The sequence below is a fragment of the Nymphaea colorata genome, chromosome 1 (genome assembly GCF_008831285.2).
Source record: "Nymphaea colorata isolate Beijing-Zhang1983 chromosome 1, ASM883128v2, whole genome shotgun sequence".
In the NCBI taxonomy this organism is placed as follows: Eukaryota; Viridiplantae; Streptophyta; class Magnoliopsida; order Nymphaeales; family Nymphaeaceae; genus Nymphaea; species Nymphaea colorata.
Window position 1 is genome coordinate 1,664,588 of NC_045138.2, and position 19,028 is coordinate 1,683,615.

General features: G+C 38.5%; 2 protein-coding genes across 3 annotated transcripts; both read right to left on the bottom strand.

Moving 5' to 3' along the window:
• Positions 1-703: 703 nt before the first annotated feature.
• Positions 704-18,695, bottom strand: LOC116259665 (phosphatidylinositol-3-phosphatase SAC1). Of its 2 annotated transcripts, XM_031637535.2 has the most exons (16): positions 18,475-18,695; positions 17,799-18,003; positions 17,468-17,633; positions 15,896-16,118; positions 8,262-8,338; positions 6,356-6,543; positions 6,133-6,230; positions 5,607-5,740; positions 5,394-5,525; positions 3,865-4,225; positions 3,618-3,739; positions 3,333-3,443; positions 2,994-3,200; positions 2,440-2,628; positions 1,861-1,972; positions 704-1,152 (listed from the first exon to the last, which is right to left on the bottom strand). In XM_031637535.2, the coding sequence occupies exons 1-16, from the start codon at positions 18,619-18,621 to the stop codon at positions 910-912; spliced, it is 2,715 nt and encodes a 904-aa protein (XP_031493395.1). In that variant the 5' UTR covers positions 18,622-18,695; the 3' UTR covers positions 704-909. The 2 variants fall into 2 exon arrangements, with proteins under 2 accessions (XP_031493395.1, XP_031493403.1); XM_031637543.2 differs by lacking the exons at positions 17,468-17,633; positions 18,475-18,695 and having other exon boundaries at positions 17,799-17,934.
• LOC126409986 (uncharacterized) lies at positions 9,313-10,257 on the bottom strand. Its single transcript, XM_050077283.1, has 2 exons — positions 9,619-10,257; positions 9,313-9,497 (listed from the first exon to the last, which is right to left on the bottom strand). The coding sequence occupies exons 1-2, from the start codon at positions 9,825-9,827 to the stop codon at positions 9,347-9,349; spliced, it is 360 nt and encodes a 119-aa protein (XP_049933240.1). The 5' UTR covers positions 9,828-10,257; the 3' UTR covers positions 9,313-9,346.
• Positions 18,696-19,028: the final 333 nt, after the last annotated feature.

Below are 19,028 nucleotides of genomic sequence, written 5' to 3' on the forward strand. Positions count from 1 at the left end.
CTAGTTAGACTTTTTTTGTCATAAACAACATTTTTCATAAAAGTAACCAGACAAATGCGATCCACATGCTTAAAAGCATGAGAAAGAAAAGAATTACAAGTTTTTTGTGTGGTGCATAGAAAGTCAGTTTGAAAATCAATCGTCTGAACCGTCGTAGCATGTAAAATCTCATGCTCTTGTCGTGAAAACATTGACTGTTTATTAATCCCGTGTTTTCTAAACACGAGGACCGCGTTGCACTGTCAGTTACATGAAAAGCGTGCTCACGACGAAAACATTCAAACTCAAACGTGCCCTTCCCACCAAATTTGGCCGCTAAAAGTTAGACCTTTTACAAAAAAAGAAAAACTCAGGTTTTGAAAACCACAATCTTAAATTTTAATGTCTTTCATTTAACTGCTCCTTTTCTATGTAATTAGATGATTAAAAAAAAAAAAAAACCATAGGTGGGCCTAACACCTATATGCAGCATGTCTCTAGTTTGATTCTCAGAGCACCATGTTCTTTTACTGTAAAGGAAGGCAAGGCCTACATGCAAGTCGAAGCAAGTGAAAATGTCATCGCTTGGTACAACACAGCATTAGAGTTTATAGGCAAGGGGAAGGAGGGCTCGACCTTCTCTTAAATGGTGGGATTAATCGTTATGCTCACTCGGATAAAAAGGACGAACTTAAGCATATGTGTAGGAGAGGCAAAAGGGAGCTAAGAAAAGACTTATAACCCATACACCCATCATAGAATCATACTGATCTGAATTGTCCAGGAATCATTAAATATTGATCCCATCAGACATGAAACTATTACACAGAAGAAAACCAAGATTTTCAAGGTAAAATTTGGACTATACAGTGCTCAATAGATTTTACATATGCTCGCTTTACAAAAGAAAGTGCTGAAAATGAAAAAGAATTATACCTTTCTGCCCTCCTCCCCGATTATCCATCTGGTTAATCTGCTTGGGTCTGCCGCAGAAAATTTGCAGGTGGCAGTGATCCCAAGGTCTGATCCTATATGCTCATACTCCCTTAATGCTGCTTCCATCTCTAACGCAACATTATTGTCATCTGCTCCTTCCATTATTGGCAGCTGCAAGACTTCTGCGTAGTGTTTCTCCTTCTCTGGCTCGTGCTGGAATGGCTCCAGAGCAGGGCCCTGCTTGTATTACAAATTTTTGTCTTTGTTCAATACATCTCATGTATTATGAATTCCAGGAGATTGTAGTGACCATATAAAGCCAGTAATCCAGGATAATACTATGAAATATCATGTTTTCAAAGCCTTATCAAGAGCAATATAAAGAATTTTAAAAAAGTGATAAAATTAATCAAATTCCAAAAAAGACAAAAAGTATTCATGATGTTCACAAGAGAAAACTAACTTCACCCTTTAACTGTTCAATGTTTAACAGTACATTGTTTCAGAAAGATCCCTGAGATTTTTCTCAAGAAAAAGTTGCACAAGCATTTGTGGCTCTAACTCAAATGCTAAATTTGCAATGAATCCCTGAGACCTACATTACAACCTATTAGTGAACAAACTTGCAACAGAGTCGGCATTGTATCAATTCATGTGAAAACATTTATGTCAAAACAAAAAGACAAAGGCATCTTTGTGTTTGTATTTGTTTTTTTTTTTGTTTCTTGCTTCAAAAATGCATCTCAGACATAGAGACAAGCACTACTAAACAACTATGGCATCTAGTCTTTCCAACTTTGCCAATCATTTTCAGCAGTGTATGCATTAATAAGCATGATCATGGTTTCTAAATCAAGACCACAAAGTACTTTAGCACATCAAATAAACACTACAGGTAGGTTTTAGATTGTAATGCCTAATCCTGCAAATTGAATCAAAACCTACCTGACATAGTTCTGCATAATGCAAGTATATTTCACTACTTTCATCTTGGTCAAACAGAAGGTTTCCATCGTACAAACTATTGCTGTTGCCGCCAGAAGTCATTGCAAGGTACCTAAAAAAAACACCACATAGAAAAATAATGAAGTTCGGAGAAAAATAATGAAGTATGCCTACATAGACAAAGACAAGATGCATATAGCAAAAAATTATATAATTTAAAAAAATGACACATTACCGAGAGTTTCAATAAGTTTAACAGATAAAGATAAAAATCCCAAGAACCAAAGGGGTTGAGTAGCATGCATCAACCCAAAAGAAGATAGGTGTTGGCTAACCCTTCTGGTATCAGTTATATTTGAACGTCATACTAATGCAGTCAGAATCATCATTGACTGCAATTCTATCTAGTAGAGAAATAAAGGAGAAAGAAAACAACAAAAACTAATGTGAGTAAGGTACAGTCGCATGAAGGTAAAGAGTAACCTAAATCAATAGAAACATGCTGCCTTGTCCTCTAAAGTCTAAATGCAACATGCACCATTAAAATAAAAATTACTATATGTTTATCATATAACCCACCTCTGGAAGATATCCTCCTCACACACATCACCAGAGAAAAGCCAACTTAATTCACAGAAATTATCTGCACTCATGTCCTCTTGAGATTTCATGGCTGTGCTGTCCTGTGACGAAAATTTTGAAACACTGGAGTTGTCCCCATACTTTCTTTGACCAAACAGCCAGTTGGGACTCTTCAGCTGAATCTCACTGCAAATGGAAAAGAAACATTTAACAAAGACCAGGTTTTATGCTACAGCTACCAACATAATACCATCCAAGAGAGCAGCAAAGCTCAAAAAAGGCATACAGCAGCACACTTGAGATGAGAAAAGTTAAAGAACTACACTAACTAACAAAAAATAAACAGGAAGCAGAGAAAGACTCAGCACTTCACGACACCTTAAAGCATATTACTGAAGACTGGAAGCATTTTATAGATAAATACTTGTTGGAAGGAAGATTTAACCAACAAATGAATTAAAAGATGTGGATGCCCAACTTCAAGCAAAACCAGAGGATCACTCGTCTAAATGTTTCAGACATTTCTATCCATCAGGGAGAACAAACCATACGCTGCATCAGGAGCCATTCCGGAAATGCTTGAAGCAACTTTAACATCAGGTTCACGGGAAAGCCGCACATTCTTTATTGAACTGCAGGTTCTTTCAATCAATTTGTCAAATGATGTTAATTTCATTCTGGAGAAATCTTCTCTACAAGCTGGAACAGGGTACAGATTAGTTCCGGCTCCTATGATAGACATAGCATCTGGCGATAAGCTGCATAACAGCAAATAAACAAATGAAAGAAAATGTTATCAATGCAAGTAAACTACTAAATTGTATTACGTTGAGACAAACATGCATACTCAAACAAAACATAAGAATAGCAATCAACGAGAATAGCACTACCTGTTATACTGGGCTGACTCCTCGCCCATCCCAGATACATGAAGATAATAATCTGAGTCCAACTCCCATAAAGCTGGCTTTCCCTCTTGAGGTTGGAAGTACCCCAAAAACCTAATCACAAGAAATTTAAGCCAACATGGCAAATACAGACTAATAATAATTTCCAAAACCAAATCAATGGAATCAATAGACAATCACACAACCAAGTAGCATTTACAGAATCAATTTGCCTCAGATCAAATACACACAATGTAAAACACATGAACAACCCAGAAGGAAGAATACAAGTTCATTGCGTCTTGCTTTTCACCATCCGTGTAAGTATTGCTATAGTAGCGTTTTATTGATTTTAGGAACTCGCGTGACTGAGTTGTAGCTTTCCACTTTCCTTGCCTTTCAGTCAAAACCTGGTTCATGCATGAAATCAACTCCTGCTAATGTTTGTATAAATCCCAATCTCAAACACTAGAAGTGGGGGAGGCGCTAGGGAGAAGAGGGAGAAAAGGTGAGGTATTGGAGGAAGGAAACATACAGTATTATGTGCAGCAGAGCCTCCATATTGAAGTGCAAGAGCATCACCCATACTCTGATACATATCTGTAAGTGCTTCAGAAATGCTACTATCTGGATCCACTTTAGGCACATCTGACAAACCCATTGCATGTAATTGACGGCCTAAAGCTGCCAATCCATAGGCATACTGAGCAACATTTGTACGATCCAAGCAGTCAATGCAATTTGTACGCAACACACCATTCTGGAAACGAGGTTCTGAGCCTGTATCCTTAGTGCTCTTTTGCTGTTGATCAGCTTCATTCTCTCTGTCTCGATTTGACATTGAGTTTAAATAGTCAGTCACACCTCCAATTTTTGCCAGCTCAACAGAGTTTGTTCTGAAGTTTACAAAGAAGAAACTGTATGAGAAACTAGGAATCTCCAACGAGCTACACTATAAATTTTATAATTCCATGAGTGAGAGCCAGAATGCTCAAGAAACATTTTCAGTTGGACAACAATGTGATACAAATCTAGAGAAAACCATTGACACGATTCAACAAGTCCTACAGAAAGTCTAGGCAACATTGCAAGACATTTCAGAACACCATTCACATCATTCAATAAGTTCTATGAAAACCCCTCTGCTGAGATGCAATCAAAATTCACAAAGTTGACTACAGGAGAATTTACAATTAGCTGAAAATTTATCAACTGGGATCTGCACACCTGCAGTTTGTCAATTAAGAAAAAAGATGAGCTATAGTGTGTTATTCCTAATATGGTACTTTCTAAAGACAACTACACATTCTGCAGAAAGAGCCACCTGGAAAGCTAATGCAGGGAATTTCATGTAGATCAATTTAAATGTGTACAGAAATTTGAAGTTCATGATAATCCCATTTTCCAAGCAAAAGTTCATACTAAGAATATCAGTTCAATACACCACATAATTGGCCTCTAAACATGGAAGAGTAGTAGGGTATACTAGTCCTTCTTATCTACATTAAATCAAAAGCATGATAGTTCCTGCCAAAAATCTGAGACTATCCAACCATCTTCAAAACCCAGAAAGTTAAAGAGCTAACTTCCTTTTTGACTTGAGCAAACCAAGCCACACTCTTCAGATGACAAACTTTCTTGCTTAAACATATCATGTAACATAGAGGACTTAATTCATGTGTGTTGAAGTATTTTGATGGTCTTGGAACCGGGTCTGGACCTGGACCCGATCCAGGTTGTAGCTCTAATTGGGCATTACTTAAGTCTTTGTAACCCTCATTTTTGTGTGTAAATGAAATTTTTAGTGAGAGAGTGTCTGGCTGCAAGTGAGCGCCAGGTATTCCCTATCGTGATTTTTTATCCCTCGAGTAGAGGGTTTTCCACGTTAAGATCTTTTCATCCAGTTTTTCCTATTTTCTACAATGTGCTTATATTAAATAATGAATAGAAACCGTTGAACTGCAAGCTGACATGAAAACCAACATAGGAGATGAAGTATGGACTATAAATGTTCAGGATACTAACTTAATGCAAACCTGTAAAGTATGATATATAAGAGCTAACCTTGTACTTGTCCGACTCAGTTGATTCATTCTCTTTTTAGGTACAGTGCGCTTTCCACTGTAGTAAAATCCAGTCAAATCAAGTGCTTCACTTGCTACAGCACCCAAAACTGCCAACACATTGGCCGACTTGCTGTCGGACACAATTCATAAAGAACAGGCTTATCAGCTTATAGAAGACATGATGCACAGATACTTCATTTAAATCACACACCTCTTAGCAAATTTATGGAAGTCCCAGTGAATAAACTTCAGATGCTTGTCTTCTGGAAGGATCTGGTTTAGATATCCAACAGCACTTGCAAATTCACGCCTCAACATCATTTCTCTGGGCCGTTTCTCAACTGTCTATTTTTCAGACATGAGTTAGCAGGCTGAGGCTTACTCTATGATTTGTTAAAAGAATAATTTCATTTCCATGCTAAAATGCGTGGGACACAGATCACTTTATCTGAAAAACAAGAATGTCAAGAAAGGCTGGTAAAAACAGGGAAATATGAGAAACTCGTGAAAAAGCTCTTTTAAGAAGTCTGTCAGCAATCAGAGAAGAGCTCATAGAAAGTGCGTATCAGTTTAATGATTCCAAGGCTATCTAGCAAGTCTTGAAAAGAGTACTCCATAACCCTACGTCAATAAGGGAGTGCACAATACTATGCTTTTGTACAACAACAAATTTCTGGAAAGAACTGGAAATTTTGAGAACAAGATGCATTGGCCTCTTGAGCACAGTAGCAACCCACCTTAATTAAGTTCAGCACAATGATCGGATTCCCATATCTGCAAGCAAGGTCTTCAAAATGCAACTTTGTCGCTTGGTATGTTGGATCATATCGCTGCACTAAAACAAAAAAGCAACCAAACGGTTCAAGAGAAACTCAAGAAATGAGCGACTGCAATGCAACTAGGCATATAAAATTATAAATCAATGAAAAATGCACAAAGTTCAAAAATTCTTTAACTTACAGATTATATCAGGCTTGGGGCTGAACCTAGAAGTCTCCTGCGACCAGAATAGAGGAATTGAACCTCGCATCTGAACCACTGAACTCATTTTTCCCTTGAAAGACCCAGCCTCCTCATCAAGGACTATCTGTTCTGTTTCAACATCATTTGCCACACGGCCTCTATCATTAACTCCTCTCTTCAAGTATCTGCCAATCATACAAAAATGTAAATTGAAGCCGCCAGCAGACGTTATTCCAGACATTTGAAATATTAAAACATATCAAGGAAATATTTAGCATCACTTGAAACATGACCAGATGTGGCAACATCACAGATGTAAGACTTGACATGATTCAAAAATATGGTTTAGAGTCTTTAGACAGTCAAAGGGGTTGGCCTAATGGGAAGGGGTGCAGCTGCTAGGTGGGGCAGTCAGCACTTCAAGTCCCATATGTCCCACATTCTTGCACAAGCCAAAGCATGACATATCTCCTGGGTTTAAGGAGGTGGCACTCACAGGGGTTTTTACCACTGTTCCTAAGAGGGTCAGGACTAGGTTTCCCTTTGATATCATCAGAGCTAAGAGGAAATGTCAAAGTCAAGGGCATCTCTGTACATATTTTTACAATATATTATCTCTGAGTCTCTGACTAAACGAGCAATAGCACAACAGCCTATGCATTCCCTCAACATAATTGATTCACTACAGCACTACAGGGAGGCGGTGTTGCAGGAGTTTAGTAAACAACGATAACAACATTCTTCTTTGGCTATGGATTCCACATTGCAAGCCAATAACAAACACATTCCAGAAGAGAAAATATAAAATTATCAGATGAAACAAATGCCTCTGGAAAAGGCACCAAGGCAACAAACTTATGGCAATTAAAGGATGACCTTTTGATCTACAAAAATGCAAAAATGCACAATTAGTTACTTCTATAATACCACAGTTGAGATATGATTTGAAATATGGTTACCAGGTTGCCCAGGTTCCATTCACCTATGGATGACAATGGTCCAGGTTCAGATTTAAAAAGAAAAAAGGAAAACAAATGCTGAACCTTATTAGCTGGGTTTGTAAGTCAAATATGAATCACATTATGCTGTGCTAGTTTTCAAAAATCAAATAAGGATTTGGATTAACTGAAGAACTAAATCTGATTGAATAGTTGATATCACGTAAAAGGTTGCCCCTTCAACAGGAACAAGAGATGCACAATCGCACATTCTCTATCACCCAGCACACCACACAGATACCTATTTTCTCCTGTGTGTTAACTGCATGCAATATGCATCAATTCTTTCGTCCACTTTCTCAGTCTTACTTTCAAATCAGCCCAATAACATACCAGATTTCAGGTTGAACCTCAATCTTGCGATGTTTAATCGAACAAAGAATGGTTTCGGATGGAATAGGAATGTGAATTTAGTAAGGTTAAATCCAACCAATTCTGCTTTTACTAAAGCCTACATCCAAGCCAAGTCCAATCCATTTGTATTTGCAGTTGCATAATGACCCTAGTATGGTTGGTTAAACTTAAAGGACATGGTAATTATGTTAATAATTTAAAATTCATGTATACTGAAATACTTTAGAGAACAAGGGATGAATATGGAGTTGATACAGGTGTCCTCTAAATAATTAGACCACCAACTTGTCTTGAAAAACACAAAATCAAGGTTATACCGATCAACAAGCATTTTCTGTCGAATATCAGATAATATTTGACACTTACCAATTATCATTTTTCCTTTTGCAAAATGGTTCTTGCATTATATAAACTCTTTGCTTTGCATCAGTATATAAACAAATCACTACTCAAGCCCCAACAATTTCTTTGAAAAAGGGAAATTACCTTTCACAAGAATAATCATATAAATGCAATAAATGCTAAATCTAAGTATTTGAGATGACATGTACCTTGTTCCTGCAAAATGACGGGAACGTCGAGAGATGAGACATACAGCAAACTCCCTCCCAAATATTGATAGTCTGACCTGCCATAATAAACATAATTTTTGAAAATGCAGAAAATAATGCAGCTGATAGGAGACAGAAGCTTCACGAAAACAGAGGCCTGTGCACTGTCCACACATGGACACCCACCCCATGAAGTTGTAAGGTTTCAAAACCTACTGACCCAGGCCTCAACTTGGAGTGAATAGACTCATGGCTCGCTGGGCCAACTCGGCGACTCACCTTGTTTTGGCAACTTCATTTTTCCCATACAGTATACTTACATATGCATAAAATAGTGATTTTAATTCATTATAACACTGATATATTACACATAATATGCAAAATAATTTATAGGTATATACAAGTTACAAGCTTTGGTAATATATCTAGTACAATACATAATTACTGTATATAAAGTTTTGGAACCATTTGCACAGTATATTTGTGTGATTGTCAGGCATATAGCCGATGGGTTGGAGAAAGTTCAGGAGGGGTTTTTAGAGTCGGGCCAGCAGGGACAGAGTCTTCCCTGCATAAGAGCGAGTTATGTTTGTAGGTTGATGGATCGGGTGGATGATGAATCTCAATAACCCACCCATAATACTGGAACAGAGTATATAAGTCTTAAGGGGGAGTTAACCCTAATCATAATGACAATTATTGACTTTCTGGTGGATGCTGTGCTTTCACGAGAGCTGTGTGCATGAGTTAATCTCCCATGTTAGCGAGAGGCTAATAGTGATATACACACATCATATCCATGACTAACTCGGTTAAACCCTATGTCACATAGGTACGGGTGCGGGTACGGTTGCCGGTGCGGGTACAGGTACAGACCATTTTTAAAAAACTTGGGTACGGGGGTACGGCCGTACACACACATGTATATATGTCAAAAAATTTCAAACCGAATAACATATTTAGACATATATATATAAAAAATTACAAACATAATAACATATTCATAAATCATAATCCAAAATTTATCAGTCTTGATTCTCATTTTCCTCAGTCGCGTAATTAACATTCAAAATACATCAGCTTTGTTAATTCTCATTCTCCTCAGTCACATCATCAAGATTAGAAGGAACAACAAGTTCTGTAAGATCCATATTAAGAGCATGCAAATCATGTTCTCCTTCAAGGTCTACGTCAATGTCCTTTGGATTAACATCCCAATACTTGGATGATCCTGAACTGCAAGTTGCAACAAAATCAAAATATGATTTAAGTTAATATTAATTTTAAACAACCAACAAAATAATAATATACATATGTATTATGTATACATATCAAAGATACGAAAAGAAAGAAATACCTGTAATCATCTGAAGTACGTGAAAGTAAGCATAGGTTGGAGAGGACATAAACTAAATCTTCTGCTCGCTTACTAGTTAGCTGATTTCTCTTGATGTTGTGAATTTGAAAATAAGTGCTCCAATTTCTTTCACAACATGAAGAGGTTGCAGGTTGAGATAATAACTTCAATGCAAGTTGATGGAGATTTGGTGTCATGCTCCAAAACATAACCACCAATGAACAAGATCTTCTTCATCTCTTGCCATTGCAGCTTGTATTGAATAATTTCTTCCACCAGAGAAGGTCGCAAAATCATTATTTATTATCTTCAACCGATGAGGATCAAAAAATAGTCTTCCCAAACATATCTCCCTATTTTTTGATATTTCTGGATCTTGATTAGGAGGAACACGACCAGTACCTCCTGCAAACCATGTTTGTCCATAATATTTGAGATTTAAGGAGTGTGCCATACAATGCAAAGGGTTATTGCTTCTGTTCCATCTTCTTACTAAAATTCTATGCACATGATCGAAAAACTCAGAATCATCAAGTGCAACATTCTTCTTCTCATGCCTAAAAATGATGCTTTGAATTTTTTCAATCATGTTATCCCACATATCATAAACTTCATGAAGCATGGACCCTTCTTTATCAACTTCTCTCCGCATCTGTCAAATAGGTTCTGTAAACTGCAGAAAATATGTAACTTTATCCCACCATTCATCATCTAAAAATATTTTTTTTAATCTCTGATGCCTTCACAATTTCATCATTCCGATAAAAGTCACAATCATTGTCAGTCACCATAAGTGTTAATACATGTTTCACTTGCTTTATTCTTTTTATCATTACAATAATGGATGCAAAACGAGTCTCTGCTACCTTCAACAATTTCAAATCAGAATGCCTATTAAATATAGCAAGAGCATTGTTGTGGTTTACAACAAAATTTCTGATGTTTCTAACATCATGCTCAAGCTCCTCAATCCATGAACACAACAAACCTGCATTTGGATCATCTTTTGATGGGTTGCAAATACTTTTAAGTGCTAAATTTATACTGTGTGCCACACAAGGAGTCCAAAATATGTGACTATATTTGAGATCACTTGCCAAATTCATCCATGCTCGTTGGCAAACTGGAGCATTATCAATAACAATTTGCACAACATTATCCTCACCCACTTCTTTGATGACTTCTATAAATAGCCCTTTTAAATACTCAGCATCTTTATACTCCTCAGATGCATCAACAGATTTCAAGAAGATTGGTCCATCAAGCGAATAAGCAATAAAATTTATCAGTGGCCGCCTTTGTATATCAGTCCACCCGTCAGAAACAATGGATACTCCATATTGTATCCATGAAAATTTCTTCTCTAATAATTTTTCAATGTTTGCCTTCTCTTCTGCAAGAATTACTATTCTCAACTTCTCTGAACTCGGGGGTACATAACCACTCAAACTGCAATTAGCCAAACCTGTAACAACATTTTTCCAATAAGGACTTCTAGCTACATTAAAAGGAAGTGAACTTGCAAAAAAAAACCTTCTGATCCTTCTATCCATCTCTGCCCTTCCCATATTATTGAATGCTTGTGATAATGTTTTTCTTTTCTTTGAACCATCTTCACCTTGTTCAATAGCATAAAGAGGAACATATACACTTGACTTGGCTGAAGATTTCTTCGTCCCAGCTGCATCCTGTTCTTTTTTGAATATCTGAATCTCCTCTTTGGTAACTTTTGGGCATGGTCTAATTGCAACGCTTGAGATATGCAAGAAATGTGCTTTGCAACGTGTATAAGAGCCAGTGTAAGTCATATTATATAATTTGCAAGAAAAAATTACATTCCCACCACCACCTGGTCCTTTTCCTAGTTTGTTCACATAGCGCCAAAGAGGCTGAGATGGATTATCCTTCTCTATTGCAGTGGTATTAACACTACTACTGCTACTCACTACATTTCCACTTCCACTTACAGACATCGTTTCTCTTCCTTTATCAGCCATTACAACTTATATGAAAAGCACCTAGCAAAAGAGTTGCAACACAGAACCAATAGAAACAAGGATCATTCCAAATAGACGAAACCTCTCATGAAACGATATATCACACCAATATCAAATGGATTTGTTCCTAATTAATACAAGACAATATCTTATGCAGATAACATGGTACCATTGGACTCGTTCTCAATTAATACTAGAGAAAACATGATGCAAAATTCTCTCTGTCTGACTTGTTCTGAATCAGTACAAGTTAGCATGCAATATAGTTGGACTTGTTCTCAATCATTACAAGACAACATGCAGCAAAGAATGTTCAGAAATAGGACTTCTTCTCAATCAGTATAGAACATGCAATACAGAATATGCAGACTATGTAGAATAAGGTATATGACGTGGGAAGGCCTGCATCCAAAGAAGAACAGGTCATTGTTGGACAAGGCATACCAAAATACCATTTATATGACTGAGTTCTTTTATCAATCTTGTTGTCGGCCTCTCAAGATCATCACGTTCAAGAACATTGAAGACAAAAACACCACCCAAATGCTGTAAGATCATCGCCCCTGCCGTCGCCAGCGGTGACGACAGAGGCGGAGCCGATGAAAATGAACAGAAAAATGACAAAAACAAAAATATACCGCCGCCGTTCGCCTCTTGTCGTCGCCATTCGTCTACCGTCGCCGGCCGCCGCCCTTGCCTTCGTCGCCGGCTGTCGCAAGGTGAGAAGATAACGAAACCCTTAAAACGAAAATATGTTTTAAGGGTTTCGAACTTTCATTTTTTTTTAACGTTAAAATGGTTTTAAACGATAAAATCCAATAACCGTTAAAATTAAAAAAGGACACATTTGGACTCTGTCAAAGTTGACCGTGTCCAAAAAAGGTCAAAAATGACCTTTAGTGCATTGACCGTCAACGCGCACCACAGGCGTACCCAACCCCGTACCCGTACCGGTACCAGTGTCGTACCGGTACCATACGGGTACTCCTCCTTTGAAGGAGTACCCGTGTGACATAGGCCACAGGATGCTGATTTTGGCTCAGCACTGCACCCACTCCCACACTAGAGGCGTCTGTTTCTACCACAAATGTGAGTATAAAGTCAGGCATCTGCAACACAAAGGCTGTAGTAATTGCTTCCTTCAGTGCATTGAAGGCTTTCTCAACCTTCTAATCCCACCAGAACTGCCCTCTCTTGGTGAGGGCAATCAGTGGTGCTGCTACTAACCCATACTTCCAGACCAATTTGCAGAAGTAGCCTGCCAATCCTCAAAACGCTTTTAGCTCCACACCGTCTGTGGCTGCCGCCATTCGCAAACCGTGGCTACCTTATCCTCTTCCACACTTACCTGCCCTTTGCTGATCACATGCCCCAAATAAGAGGTCTGTCTGGTCCCAAACGTGCATTTGTTCATTTTTGCCCTTGGTTGATTCCTTCTCACCACTTCTAATACTATGCACAAATGATGGACATGCTCCCCTTCTTCTCAACTGTACACCAATATATCATAGAAGAACACGAGGATGAATTTGCGCAGAAATTGTCATTCGTGATAGATTGAAATGTGGCTGGTGCATTCATCAGCTTAAAGGGCATGATAGTCAATTCATAATGTCTATCATAAGTGAGAAAGGCCATTTTGGCACATCCTTGGTGGCCACTCGAATTTGGTGATACCCTGACCATAAGTCCAACTTTGAGAAATACACTCCATGGAGTTCGTCCAACAAGTCATTGGTAACTGGGATCGGATACCGATCCTTCACGGTTACGGCATTGAGCCCCCTGTACTTGACACAAAACCTAACAATTACCATCCTTCTTCTTCACTAGTAGGGCAGGAGACGCGAATGGACTGTGGTTGGGTCCACTTATTCCCATCTTCAACATTTCCTGTACCATGTTTTCTAAGGCTTCCCTCTGCGCTCTACTGCAGCAGTATGGCCTTTGTTTAATAGCTAGTGCGCCTTGGTACAACTCAATTTTGTGATCATGAACTCGGCTAGGGGGAACACCCATCAGAGGGGGTAAAAAGACATCTTGGAATTCTTGAAGCAGATGATTTAGGCTTCCTTGATCAACTTCAGATCACTGCACGCTGGTGTGATTCTTGTCGCCTAGAGGTGCTTCTGCTGACAACAGGAGGAAGGAAGCAACAGTTCCCTTAATGAATTTTAAGTTTAACATCGGTACTTCTTCCAGGGGCTTCTTAGCTGCTGTTTCCAACGTGAGTGGTCCTTGATCCTTGTTATGAAAGTGCATTTTCATGCTCATGAAGTCCCTTTACCACTTCCTTAAAGGTTCAAAGCTATTGAATGCCTAGCACCAAGTTGGCCCCAACCATGGCTAAGGTGTACAGCTCCACTTGAGAACAGTGGTCTTGAATCTCCAACACTATGCGCTGCATTTTCCCCTAAATTTTAATGCACTGCCATTGCCCACTACTACATCAAAAGAAGGTTGGGATTTGATGTGGCATCCTAATGTCCTTGCTGAGTTCTCTGCAATGAAATTGTGGGTTAATCCTGTGTCAACCAACACATTGATCTTTTGGTCTCTCAAACACTATTCTAAATGCATGAGTTGGGAAACCTCGTTGCTCGCCAATGCGGGAGTAAGATGTCTGGTAGACCCTCGTTAGCCTACCCCATGAATCTGCCTTCTTTTTCTGCAGGTTCAATTTCGTCTTCAGGAGCTTCATCCTTCTCAAGCAGATACATGTGCAGCTATATCACATAGGTACGGGTACGGGTGCCGGTGTGGGTGCGGGTATGAGTAGTGACCATTTTCAAAAAACTTGGGTGCGTGGGTATGGCCGTGTGTGTATATATATATATATATATATATATATATATATATATATAATCAATAAAAAATACTTAAAAAATATGTATCAAAATAAAGAATATACATCAACATAAACAAATAAATAACATAGAAAATATATATCAACAGCTCTTGCAGCAGTGTGTTTAAGAAACCTATGAAAAACTTTAAACATATGGACAACCAAGCAGCCCCCTAGTCAAATATGAACATCAATCGAATAGAATAAAAAGTAAGGTGGAAGAAATTAAATCAAAGTAAAATTAAGCAGTTTGGATCTATAGGTACCCAAGTGTCAAAGCACCTATTTTGGGTACGGGTATGGCGACACGGGTACGTGGACCGTACTGAAGCACCCATGTGACTTAGGTTAAACCCACCTCTTATTTGTCCGACTCAGCCAAACTTGGATGACTCGGCCCTGTCATCTCATGACTCAGCTGAGCCTTGATGATTCCTCATTTTTCCATTCTCTCCATCAGGTTGAGGACCGAGTCAGCTGAATCAACACAGTTGACTCGACCTAGTTTAACACTCAGGAACTTTACTTCAGGTTGAATATTGACCAATCTAGCAACTCCTTGTTTTCATATGAAAGAGATCTCTTTCATAGTCAGGCGTTTCTACAAATCCTCATGGTTAAAAATAACTGTTCTAACTTCTAACAACCCACTCATAAATGCACATTTGTGCTTGGATGCAGAAAGGTATTACAAGTCCACAATAGCGACCTATAACTATGATCTACCAATTTTTAATATGCTTCCAGATACAAACATCCAATATGTAATTCCAGAACCCAGAAGTCTTACAACCACAAGATTACACCACACTCTGTGGTATCATTATCAGACAAAATAATCAGAATGTATTAACATAGAACCATTTGAATCACATTATGACCATGATTCATCAAATTGCATGACTCTTACCAGATACAAGCACTGCATACATCGTTTCAGAATCCAGCAGTCTTTACAACCAAAAGAATACAACACACACTGTTATGTCATTATCAAACAAAACAACCAGAATGTTAACAGAGAATTATTCAGCACAGACACTGACAAGACCCCACATAATCTACTCTACATAGGAATTAGCAGGCTGTATGTTATAGGCCTAAATCAAATCAACAGAGAGAGAATCTGCATTGATGAACTCGATGAATATATCTCTAGCAATTTTTTCTCTTACTAAGTAACATACTTTGTTAATGCCCATGAAAGAAGATCAGGAGATCAGTGTCCAACTGAAAGTTTGTTTGTATAACCCCATTGCAACTGGGTCAGGTGATCTATTGCACTATGTTTCGTGGAGTATAACCCCAGAAGATGATTGATTAGTGACTCGCACGTGTACAAGCTTTACCAGGTAAAAATGATGGACAAATTTAAGCTGTTGGAGGGCCAATGAATGACAAATATGAGTACTATAATCTAAAGCAATAATACCTGCTTGAAGTGCCCATGAACCAAGGCAATTGTCCAACGTGTACTTTTACACTGGTCTCGAATTGCTTTTGTAAGATATGCATTCCAAACAAAAATGTTGTCATATGGCATCCCTTCCTCCCCAATTGCCAGCACATTTTTTTGCAAGCTTCGCATGATAGGATATGTATAACTATAAAAGAAATCTTTGGTCAGGTCAACGCTGGAAAAAAGCTTCTTGTACCTGAAAAAACATGCAACGAATTTTCAGACAAAAAACCAGGTGAAGAAAATTATAAATTTATACTGCATTAAACAGAAAATTGAAAAAAAAAAGTCTAATTCAAAAGTCTTTGCTGGCATCTTAAAGCACCAAAACAAAATGCTAGAGTAACGACAGTGCACCATCTTTGAAGAATTGCACAAAAAAATTTGGGAACTCTAAGGTAAAAACTTACAAAACAAGTGAAAAGTTGCTTGTTATATAAAAACCAAGAAATCACTTCCAAGTTTCTAAATTGAGCATCTATGAACATGTTTGAGAATGAAAAGTATGTGTATGTTTTGAGAATGAAAAGTATGTAAGCAGAAAACTTTGTGCAATAAATTTTATCATTTTGAGGTATGAGACCTTCTATAAGCTTGCTTCTCCAGTCCCTTTCAAGTTTTAACTATATCTAGGACAAGAAACTTAAGATACATAGGAGGCGGAAATGATTATCTAAATGGGAAATGCCATAAACAGCTGAGACACTTTTTATTGTCTTTTTTTTACAAATTGTTAAATGGCAGCGTACTTTCTCAAGCTAAATGCATGTAAGCATAAATAAAAAGTATGTGCAAGTAAATCAAGAACCGCCAAGTTTCCTATGAAACTAACTGATATTCTTAATTTTCATGCTTTGCTGATGCAGAGATATGTTTCAATCAAAATGAAAAAGGAAGGTCTTATTTCCATCCTTTTTCCCCACCCCCAACCTTCCCCCTCACCCCCCCCCCCCCCTCTCCAACCACCCAGAAAAAAAAAAAGTCATGACTTCACCAATTATATCCATCAAAGAAAAGCAAGCACATAGCATGTAAAACACAGTTGTAGATGTTTTCTATACCTACAAGAGTACAAAGTATTGTATTGGCAGAAAGCAGTTAACAAAGATAACCACGGAAACTCTGAACTTGCCATATTGAAAATTTGAAAAGGACGTCAATGGTAAAAAAGGCTGTGATGATCCTTATCATTTCTTGTGTTCATTTTTATATTGCGAACATGGTCATTGTACTTTCTCCGAAAAGGAGCATGGACATTTATCTTTATGTTGTTACAACTACATATCACTAAGTGGATGATTCTTTCATTTTAAATTTCCAATTCCTATACTATCTAGAATTTCCAGCTATACTATTCTAAGACTACCTTTGTGGAGATGTAGCTACAAACTTGCACGTCCACTGTAACTGTAATTGAAGCACTCAAGAGTCAAGATAGTAACAGGTAGGGGCCAGTAAGGGCATAATTCTGGGAGATTCGTCCCGTCAGGAAAGAAAATAAAAGAAGATGAATTCGATATTAAGTAATAAAGGACAAACAAAAACCTGAGTTCAGTCTTGGAGTGTGCCATATCAGTCTGTATAGATGAATGTGGTACTGTGATTAACTGGCTTTCCTCAATGCTATATATGGCATGCCCGCAGACACATCCTATCTGTCTTCGCTTTGTCACTAAGATAAGATAATATGACTCCAAAAATTTTATGCAACCTGAAATTCGCCAAGAACTTGATCTACTTAAAGCACGGGAGTTAATTAGCGGATTAAATCAGACAAACAACAGGTGAATATTGAAGAAATATAACCTGATGAATACTAAGAATAAATTAAAGATTGCTAATTCAGGCCAAATTGATGAAACGCAGAAGAGTCTACCTGCGATTCCATAGACTTTTGCAACGAAAGTGAGGCCTCCAGTCGCACGGTTCCCTTCGCTAATACGCTGAAGCAAATTCTTGATTTCTAAAGGCGAATACACAACAGGATCTTCACTAACGTTCAGCTCGGACGGCTCAGACCTGTCGATCTTGAGCACGCGGAAGAACATTTTGAGACGATCGCTTCCTATTAGATAGAACCTCTGCAATGAAGCATTGAACTGATGTATCAGCACGCGGATAGAAGACGACGAACTAGACCTAAAGCTTCAACCAAATGGAAGAGCCAGCCGGAAGCAAAAGACCGATTCTAATAATCAAATGGCAATCAACTAAGAAAAAATCTGAACGTCCAGTTGTAGAACCCGGACAAAGCCAAAGATAAACCCTAATTCAAGCTTCGAAAAAAACAAATTCGATCCGGTTTTCCACTCTACCGACGACAAAACAAGAACGTCTTTAACGGAGAAGATAGCAACTCCAACATGTCAGAAGCTTCTGTCCGTAATCGTCGATAATACTTTCAACGGCTTGAGTGAAACTCCAACTCGTCGTTCCTTAATAAAATGACGAACTCATCGCGTAAGAGGACCACTGATTCGCAGCCACAGCAGGCGAATCCAAGTCAATTCTCGAACCAAAGACGCAACTGGGGGTTCATCCCTTTTCCTTACCGCTCTCGTCTCGTAAAGCCTGAATTTCTCGAGCGAACAGCTGTTTGGGTCGACATCGGAGTCGCTTGACTGAGTGCTTTTGCTAGCGAATGGCAGATAGGAAGGGAGGGCCGACGAATTGTGCGTCGAATTCTCCGGCTTCGCCATCCGGCCACCGGAAACTAAGACTTCCCGTTGACGCTGACGGGCAAGAAAATGGCGTACAACGTCCGGCCTTTGACGCCGGAGTACGTCGTAATTTTTTTCGGATGTGCTTATTTATGGTTCCATATTTTGGGCTCAATGGGTTGGACTGGATCTCTTTGAACGGGTCGGACCCGAAAAGAAGCACCTGGAGCGTACGTTTCAATTTGGTTCCAGCCCATTCAATTAGCCGATTTGGATTAGAATTTTGTCAACTCTCAATTAAATTAAAATTAAGCATTAAGGATATTAGACCTCGCGTCAAGCCGGCCCGGCCTGACTCTAATCCTTATCATTGAGCTGGCCCGGCTCTATAAGAGTTGGGCTCTGATGCTCAAAACCTGAGCTTGATGCATGAAATCCAAGCCTTG

What these genes read in the sequence shown, in the direction of transcription:
- LOC126409986 (XM_050077283.1), bottom strand. Translation starts at nt 9,827, where the DNA reads ATGTTTTGGAGCATGACACCAAATCTCCATCAACTTGCATTGAAGTTA. An exon ending in CGTACTTCAGATGATTACAG is followed by an intron (nt 9,498 to 9,618) that starts GTATTTCTTTCT and finishes TGCAACTTGCAG; the next exon opens with TTCAGGATCATCCAAGTATT.
- LOC116259665 (XM_031637535.2), bottom strand. Translation starts at nt 18,621, where the DNA reads ATGGCGAAGCCGGAGAATTCGACGCACAATTCGTCGGCCCTCCCTTCC. An exon ending in GGCTTTACGAGACGAGAGCG is followed by an intron (nt 18,004 to 18,474) that starts GTAAGGAAAAGG and finishes GCTTCATTGCAG; the next exon opens with AGGTTCTATCTAATAGGAAG. An exon ending in AAAAGTCTATGGAATCGCAG is followed by an intron (nt 17,634 to 17,798) that starts GTAGACTCTTCT and finishes GGCGAATTTCAG; the next exon opens with GTTGCATAAAATTTTTGGAG.